At 43.5% G+C, this 9,669-nt stretch overlaps 1 protein-coding gene across 2 annotated transcripts in view; it reads left to right on the top strand.

Annotated features, from left to right (window-relative positions):
- The window catches only part of LOC119179143 (uncharacterized), a 56,206-nt gene extending 51,446 nt beyond the window's left edge, over positions 1 to 4,760 (top strand). For both annotated transcript variants that reach the window (XM_075868223.1, XM_075868224.1), the window contains 2 exons: positions 3,561 to 3,605; positions 4,431 to 4,760. In XM_075868223.1, the coding sequence (XP_075724338.1) occupies positions 3,561 to 3,605; positions 4,431 to 4,606 (221 nt within the window). In that variant the 3' untranslated portion in view covers positions 4,607 to 4,760. The remainder of the gene's footprint in view (positions 1 to 3,560; positions 3,606 to 4,430) is intronic.
- Positions 4,761 to 9,669: the final 4,909 nt, after the last annotated feature.

Raw genomic sequence — 9,669 nt, forward strand, 5'->3', positions numbered from 1 at the left:
CAGAAGTCTTGCATTAAGGTTTCAGTTCTAATATTATGACTAATATCTGTGACCTCCTGAAAAGTTGGGTGTCGTCTGTCATTTTAGGGAATACTTTGACTAAAGACAACGTTGGGAAGTCTTGCACTAAGGTTTCAGTTCTAATAATATGACCGATAACTGTGACTTCATGAACAGTTTGGTGTCGTTTGTCGTTTTAGAGAATACTTTTTTGCATTAAGGTTTCAGTTCTAATAATATGACCGATATCTGTGACCTCATGAACAGTTGGGTGTCGTCTGTCGTTTTAGAGAATACTTTGACTGAAGACAACGTACAGAAGTCTTCCATTAAGGTTTCAGTTCAAATATTATGACCGATATCTGTGACTTCATGAACAGTTGGGTGTCGTATGTCGTTTTAGAGAATACTTTGACTAAAGATGACGTACAGAAGTCTTGCATTAAGGTTTCAGTTCTAATATTATGACTGATATCTGTGACTTCAATAAAAAACAGTCGGGTGGCGTATGTCGTTTTCGAGAATACTTTGACAAAAGACAACGTCCAGAAGTCTTGCATTAAGGTTTTAGTTCTAATATTATGACCGCTATCTGTGACTTCATGAACAGTTGGGTGTCGTCTGACGTTTTAGAGAATACTTTGACTGTAGACAATGTCCAGAAGTCTTGCATTAAGGTTTCAGTTCTAATATTATGACCGATATCTGTGACTTTATGAAAAGTTGGGTGTCATCTGTCATTTTAGGGAATACTTTGACTAAAGACAACGTTGGGAAGTCTTGCACTAAGGTTTCAGTTCTAATATTATGACCGATAGCTGTGACTTCATGAACAGTTGGGTGTCGTTTGTCGTTTTAGAGAATACTTTGACTAAAGACAACGTCCAGAAGTCTTCCATTCAGATTTAAGTTCTAATATTATGACCGCTATCTGTGACTTCATGAACAGTTGGGTGTCGTCTGTCGTTTTAGACAATACTTTGACTGAAGACAACGTCCAGAAGTCTTGCATTAAGGTTTCAGTTCTAATATTATGACCGATATCTGTGACTTCATGAACAGTTGGGTGTCGTCTGTCGTTTTAGAGAATACTTTGATTGAAGACAACGTCCAGAAGTCTTGCATTAAGGTTACAGTTCTAATATTATGACCAATATCTGTGACTTTATGAACAGTTAGGTGTCGTTTGTCATTTTAGAGAATACTTTGATTGAAGACAACGTACAGAAGTCTTGCATTAAGGTTTCAGTTCTAATATTTTGACTAATATCTGTGACCTCAAGAAAAGTTGGGTGTCGTCTGTCATTTTAGGGAATACTTTGACTAAAGACAACGTTGGGAAGTCTTGCACTAAGGTTTCAGTTCTAATAATATGACCGATAACTGTGACTTCATGAACAGTTTGGTGTCATTTGTCGTTTTAGAGAATACATTTTGCATTAAGGTTTCAGTTCTAATAATATGACCGATATCTGTGACTTCATGAACAGTTGGGTGTCGTATGTCGTTTTAGAGAATACTTTGACTAAAGATGACGTACAGAAGTCTTGCATTAAGGTTTCAGTTCTAATATTATGACTGATATCTGTGACTTCAATAAAAAACAGTGGGGTGGCGTATGTCGTTTTCGAGAATACTTTGACAAAAGACAACGTCCAGAAGTCTTGCATTAAGGTTTTAGTTCTAATATTATGACCGCTATTTGTGACTTCATGAACAGTTGGGTGTCGTCTGTCGTTTTAGAGAATACTTTGACTAAAGACGACGCACAAAAGTCTTGCATTAAGGTTTCAGTTCTAATATTATGACAGATATATGTGACCTAATGAAAAGTGGGGTGTCGTCTGTCATTTCAGAGAATACTTTGACTAAAGACAACGTCCAGAAGTCTGCATTAAGGTTTAAGCTCTAATAATATGGTTTAAGTTCTAATAATATGACCAATATCTTTGACATCATCAACATTTGGGTGTCGTCTGTCATTGTAGTGAACACTTTGACCGAAGACAACGTCCAGAAGATTTGCATTAGGGTTTCAGTTCTAATAATATGACCGATAACTGTGACTTCATGAACAGTTTGGTGTCGTTTGTCGTTTTAGAGAATACTTTCTTGCATTAAGGTTTCAGTTCTAATATTATGACAGATATATGTGACTTCATGAACAGTTGGGTGTCATTTGTCGTTTCAGAGAATACTTTGACTAAAGACAACATTCAGAAGTCTTCCATACAGGGTTCAGTACCAATATCATGACCGATATATGTGACTTCATGAACAGTTGGGTGTCGTTTGTCGTTTAGAGAATACTTTGACTAAAGACAACTTCCAGAAGTCTTGCATTAATGTTTCAGTTCTAATATTATGACCGATATCTGTCACATCATAAAGTGTCAGGCGCAGTCAGTTGCATTAGAGCACATTTCGTCTATGGAAAATGCCCGAAGGCATTCTACGCAGTATTTGGTTTCTATCTTATGACCAATACCTGTTGTATCAATAAGAAACAGGTGTGCTTTGTTGCATTAGAGGATATTTCGAACACACACATCAGCCGCAAGCCTGCTACTCTGGCCCTAATTGTATTCTTATGACTGACTTAAATCTGTCAGATCATGAAGTTTCAGGCGTGATTATTAGGTTGAGTGCTGTAAAATATGATGTGTAAATATACTGAAGGTACCAGCATATTCAACATATTCTTAATAAATTTTAAAGTGCAGATATAGAAACCCGGTTGTTTGTAAACCTGATGAGGAGGGGCAGCCGCCACCTCATTCCCTAAAAAGTGGAGGGGGGGGGGCTCAATGTCAACTCCTTATATTAACATAATAGTGAGGGGGTGCAAATTCAGCCCCTATATGGAGGAGGGGCACTGCGGGAAACTTTTGCCCCCCCCCTCCTCCTTAAGGAGAACTCTGCACACGCCTATGATAGATGTACAGTATGCTAGACGCGAATGTTCATTCGCGAGAGCGGCACACGCACCGATATTGATATCTGGCGAATACCAATATAGTTACATTGGGCACTGGAATGTCAATTGCTTCTAAAATAGTCTAAACTGTGGTGGGTGAAGCACTATCAATTTTTTAACGTGTTCTCATATCCTCTAAAACATATAAACCCGCTCCAGTTAGGAATGTGCCGTTCTGTGCTGAACTTGGACAGTTCTAAGCCAAAAGGTCAAGCAAAATTGTGCATCGGCCTTGGACGCGTGGACGTCAGCGCGGTTCACGCGTGCCAATGGTTGCGCGCCCTTTTCCTCCACAGGCGCGACTAGACGCTTTTGACGCGTAGGCGCGTGCATACGCGTGCCAGTGGTTGGCACTTAAGGTATAACGTAGCCATAGTTTGAAGGCTTAAACGTGCGCTGAGGTGAATAATGAGCCCAAATAAGTTTGCTGTAAAGAACTTTCTTCTATGAAGTTTGTTTCAGTAAAACGGCACTCAATCGTTTTTCTTTATTTTAATGTTTTAGTCCATTTCAGTTTTGTCATTTCCGCAAATGACATTAGTAGGTTAAAGCAAGTTTTGACAATACAAATATTTTTTTTCAGTGGACCCCTCTACTGTGAGATATAGGGCTGATCGCAGACAAGCAGGTAATTATTGCTTTATTTCCTTATTTATGCCCGCGTTCATTTAGTTCCTGTTTGGTGAATTTAGGTAAGATTATTTCCTCAATAGGACAGTGCAGCTTCCCTTCAACGCTATGGCTCAAAGCTTTTGTTGAAGTTGCGGCTGGCACTGTAGTCTCTGTCGGTGTTATGAATGAAAGCATTGAAGGAAGAAAGTGCATGTTTACGGGCTTGTTTTCATTGTTAGATACAATAATAATGATAACAGACAATTGTACTTCATAGCAATATCACCGGAGAAAACTCAATTCACACAAGTGCCTGCAGCACTCTGACACTTTTCTACTTTACGAACGAGGTCATGACTTAGTCGACCGGCTTGTTTAGTAGACCACCATCTTTCTGTTTGTAAGTACGGTAATCTCACATATATCACTATAGCCAGGTTCGAATTGAAGTCATGAATATTCCAAGGCAAACAACATGAATACTTACTGGCATATCGTGTAAAATTCGAAAGAAATTGATACGTGTGGTAAAAAAATTTTCATTGTGAATTCAGCTGTTTCCTCGAATCTTAAGCACAAACTACAATTTTTTGTTGATAAGTGTGAATTAACAACGTGATAAGAGTAGGAAGCGAGCCGAAGGTCGGACGCAGTTGATGCAAAGTGTCAGCGCTTGCCGATGTTTCAGGACATTGACAAAAACAAGGAAGCATTTCCTGCTGAACGGTGCAGTGTCGTCACGCTCTGCTTGCTTCACAAGTGTATATTTATATCTCACGTATCCAGAAGCGGTCTTTTTGTTGACCAGTCCTCATTTTCTGACGCTATTGCCTTGTTTCAGGAAATTCGGCGTGCTTACTTTGGAGAATAGCAGGGGCTGCCGAGCAGGACCGAGTTCCCTGCAGGCGCGCATTTGAAAAATACTGCAGACATTACCATGGGTACAAATTTGTCTACAGAGGGGACATTTGTATGACTATTACGCATACGGAGCAGTTCATGTGTGCCATACAGTAAACAGCCTTCTCATCGCTTTCCTTCATTTTATCCGTCGAGCAGAGCGCTCCCAGCTGGCGTAGCTGCTGTCAGCGTAGAAGGGAGTGTAAGGTATTTTGACTGCCTCGACGTTGCTGTTTCCTCTTCTCGAAAATAAAGACCAGCTTTTGATCGCAAACAACTGGATTTCGTGTGGAATATGTAGACATTACACAGACAGTTATTTGCAGTGCGACATACACAACATAACATGACAGGTCAATCTTTTTTTCTCGGATTGTGGGGCACGGCACCTTTTTGATCTTAAGTGCGGGCTGGGCAGGGAGTTATAGTTGAGGGTCATTTTTTCTCCGCGTGTCTTGGTAAAAAAAAGCAAATTCCAACAGAGGGATGGAAGGGGCGTGGCAGGGTGCCCGGGGAGCACTCTGGTTACACAACTGCTCAGCACTGTTGAAAATGCAGTGCACCGCTTCGGCGACACGAACACCAAGGGCAGACGGGAGCCAGGTATGAACACCTTAGTGGTTCTTTCCCGATTCGGTTAACTGTATTGGCCGATTAGGCAGTTGGGCAGCTTCCCCATGAAGTTTTCGAAAAAATACACTGGAGGGAACTCTCGAGCTAGTGTCTATGAGAGTTCCATGAGTGTCAATGAGTGTCTATAATCCGTGCACAACTGGGCGTCAGGGTGGTTACCAGCGACTCCAAAAAGGCCGCGACAATTTGTGAATAGGGAATGGTGACGGAGAGTGCCGCGTGTATATTAAATACGGTAGGAGGACCCAGAAAGATGATTCTGCTCCTCTGGCCACCAACTAACCAGGGACGGACGTAGAGGGAACGAGGATGCTAATTCGCTCGACCCCCGGAACCTCACAAGTTACTGAAGAGAAAATGTCGCCACACGTTTTCACTGGACAATCCATTGGCCGTTTTATTTTTCGGTCCACTGGAAGTGCTCGCTCAGCACATATATATATCACTAAACTGCACCAGTAGTTGAGTATTGGCCATTTTTTAAACCTACGGGTTCGTATGAAAGTTTCGCTACCAATTGAATTAACCTTGCCGGCGCTGTATATGCTAATAGTATATGAATTTTTACCTTCCAAAATTAGTTTAATTCAATTGATTGATTGATATGCGGGGTTTAACGTCCTAAAACCACCATATGATTATGACAGACGCCGTAGTGAAGGGTTCCGAAAATTTCGACCACCTGGGGTTCTTTGACGTGCGCCCAAATCTGAGCATATAGGCCTACAGCATTTCCTCCTCCATCGGAAATGCAGCCGCCGCAGCCGGGATTCGGTCCCGCGGCCTGCGGATCAGGAGGCGAGTACCTTGGCCACTGGACCACCGTGGCGAGGTGTGTTTAATTGAAAGACGCCTTAGTGGAAGATCGCAGAAAAGTCGCAGCTTTGCCACCAAAGGGAAACAATGAACGCGATAGCAACAAATTGGAAGGTCACGCCCCGAATGACAAGCAGATTGAAACGTGCCCCGTGTTTCTCGCGCACAAAGGACACACAAAACGTACTTACAGGAACAGATTAACGCTAATAGGAGTCTCAGTTGTTACTTCGCTGTGTCTGAAAAGCACGCCCTTTTCGCAAACGGAGGCTGCGCAAACAACAATTGCAGTGACCTTTGTGCGCCTCGTAACTACAAAAGAATCGTTCCGACAAAACTCAAAGGCTGGCCAAGATATACGATTCTCCCCACTGCAAGAGAAGGGTGCGCGATCGAGCGTACACCCCCTATGTGTGAGAGATGAGAACCGCCGTGCGCTCACTGCACCATCTTGCTGATAATGCTCAAAACACGGTAGTCTCCCCTCCCCGATATGCCCGGCAACAGCGGTGAGTGGTCGATATAAATAGCTTGCCGTTTGAACTTTGAAAGAGGTAATTTTGGTGGCTCAGTGGTTAAAACCTCGCACTCTCGGGGCGGAGGTCCCACGTTCGATTCCGCGCGCCGGAGTCTCTTTTCTGGGTTTTTTTTCTTTCTTGCGTTTTCATTTGTATAAATACATATACATATACTGTGCATGATATCGACGCCGACGTCCACGCTGACGCCGACGCCCATGCCGACGCCGGCGGTGAAATCCAGCCGAGAGTGTCCATATAATTGCTATCGCAATAAAATGATTTTGACACTACTTCTTTGATCTAGACAGGAGTAACAAAGCGAGATTCTACTCGAGCCGGGGTATAATCGCAACGCTAATGGAAAGATCACTGATTGCTGGTAACAACACCCCCCCCCCCCCCCCGTATACGGCTTTCATGAAGCTATGAATGGGGAAACGGAAATGTGAAAATAAAAAGTGGAAGGCCACATTTTTAGAACAAACTAGCCCGATTTATCGCAATTGTGCAGCTTATAAAGAGAAATAATCTGACGATTACCTCAAAGGGACCCGGCAACACTTTTTCAATTAGCTATGGAATGGGTTCACCAAAGTAGCCTATTCTCTCAGGAATTCATCGCCGCAATAATTTTACAACTCGTCCAGTACGTGCGTAACTACAGACATTTGTCAAACGCTGTTTCTATTGTCCCGACGAAAGCGTTGGAAGCTAAGCAGAGAGGGATGACACAGGGAACAAAATATACGTCACGCATACCTCATGACCTTAAGCACTTTTTTTCTTTTTTTTTTCAAATGCGCGCCTTCCAATACGATCGTGCGCGCGCGTGGACAAGTTACGGCATTCCACGACAGCCCTGTAGTAATGACCGAGTGCGCCGTGTTCAAATCAGCCAATGGCTGACACTTGACATGGTACGCAGTGACTTTTGAGTCTCAAGTGCCATTCATCGAGAGAAAAGAAACGGATTTTTAGATGACTTGGAGAACCCAGTGTTAATTCCAGTCCGCATACTGAGCTATATTATTTGGCTCGCGTGTTCTCCGAACATCAACTACCGATCGGCAGTGTTTTCTGGCCATTCTCAAAAATTGTTGCAGGGCCTCGTTAAGGTCGGCTTCGCTTCTGAACTGAAGTGCATACTTAGGACGACACTTTTTTACAGGCAATATTAGTTCAACAATGCTGCTTGTGGAGCTGCTATAAATAACGATATCAGCCGACTTATTATCTCGAAATGTAAAATCTTGTGGCCCCTTTTTATGACTATATTCAATTATTCTTGTTGCCCCAATTCGTGTATGTATGCCAAGCTTCAATCAACTCACAGCTTTGTTCTCCGGGCTCATTCACCAAGGGCTACCCTCCGGCTACATAGAGGGAGCCCCTGTTTCAGACACGACGCCACACCCATGTCCTCAAGGTGATTATTCGCTTCCTTATAAACACTGGACTGTACAACCGGCTATAGACGAGTCATACAAATACCAGAAACACGGTAAAAGGTCTCTAGACGTTCAAGCAACGCTGGGATGAGCCACAATCAGCTATAAAAGCAAACAAAAAATTGGTTCCAATTCTGCTTGTTACACCGCAAATGTCGTCGGAAAACGAGAGTCATGCGTCTGGAGAGAGTGAACAAAACGTTTATTCGATGTTCTGTGCGAGAAAATCGGTGAATGGTATTCTGCAGGCGCTGCGTTAGAGTGCCTCGAGCGTGTAGTGGAGACGAACGCGCGCATCGAGGCACGTTAGACACAAGCGCCATCTGGCAGTTATCTTCAAAAACGAAGGCGTGCAGCCCGTGGAGAAAGATGCGTGCCAGTCTCAGAGGTGATAAGGTGTAGAACGCAAAGCGACGGTCAGGTGCCACCATCGTGACGTCGTAGCAAAGCGTTGGAAACCACCTTTTGAGTTTCGCGTTGCACTGTCAGCGCACCGCGATTAAACGCTACATTCCTTAGAGTTACTTGTATCTGCCTCTTCTAGTATAGTGACAGACATAGAAAACATGGAAGCGTTGTTGTGGCGCCTCAGATATGCGCAATAATTCCTTTTTAATGACAATCGCACAATTATGAACGCTAAACCTTGAGCAATATTAGTGGGCGCTGCGGCTGGGGTTGGCCGTTTGGTGCCGTTTGAGGTATCGTTAGGGTGGACAGACAGACAGACAGACAGACAGACAGACAGACAGACAGACAGACAGACAGACAGACAGACAGACAGACAGACAGACAGACAGATCAATTTTTTACCGTCGAAGGTCCCCAAGAAAGACTATCGTCTTTAAAAAAGACTTGAGAACGTGGTTCTTCCGCCAGTCAAAAGAAGTATATAGGTGTGAAAGGCGTTTCATTTAGATGTGAACATATTGCGTGATCCAGGTTTTATGCATGCTGGCCAAACGCACGGAACTGCTCGTGCGGAGTGGTGGCCCAGTTGGCAGTTTTCTGTAGATACGTACAGATGGCGCAGCAACTCGTTCTTTCTCGGCAAGTCGCCTACAGAAGCTACTCGTTACGTTGCAGATCATGGACACCATTTCTCTTCTTTATTCTCTACATCTCTAATACACTCTCCCCATTCCCCTAGAGACACTGAGCCGGGCTCCCAATTTGGGCTGCAGAATCTATGTATTTTCTTCTCTTCAACCGCTCGTCCTCCTCTTCGTGCCCCAATCTGGAAGAGCGCGCATGCTGATTTTATTTGAGTGAGGTCCAGCGTGCACAACAACCACCATTTCAGGCAGCATGAGAAAACTAGCAAGTTGTTGACAGACTTGGAAGATTCTCGGACCCTCATTCGCATAAATGTTTGCGGTAATATAAGGCATAGTCGCCTGGCAACCTGTCACACTATTTTTTCTATGGCCAAAGTCTTCAGAAACCCACCTTTACCCCCCCCCCCCTCCTCCTCGCTTTTTGTCATCACCTGGTTAGACTGAATCGGCACGGAAGTAGACGAAGAACAACACCGACTGGTCGCGCAGGTGGTCAAAGTGCTGGGCATTTAATTGGTGGCTGAAATAAAAATATATGACTACTACTACCTGTTGTGAATGCTTGTTATGGCACAATGACTCATTTTTCAAAACAGTTTTGATTAAACTCATATACGGGCACTGTTTGACAACTTTGAACAGACAATGTGAATTGTTCTTGCGACGGCGACTCAGTATAGCTCGCATTTATCGGTTCTTACAGC

This window comes from Rhipicephalus microplus, chromosome 7, assembly GCF_043290135.1.
Source record: "Rhipicephalus microplus isolate Deutch F79 chromosome 7, USDA_Rmic, whole genome shotgun sequence".
NCBI classification, from domain to species: domain Eukaryota; kingdom Metazoa; phylum Arthropoda; class Arachnida; order Ixodida; family Ixodidae; genus Rhipicephalus; species Rhipicephalus microplus.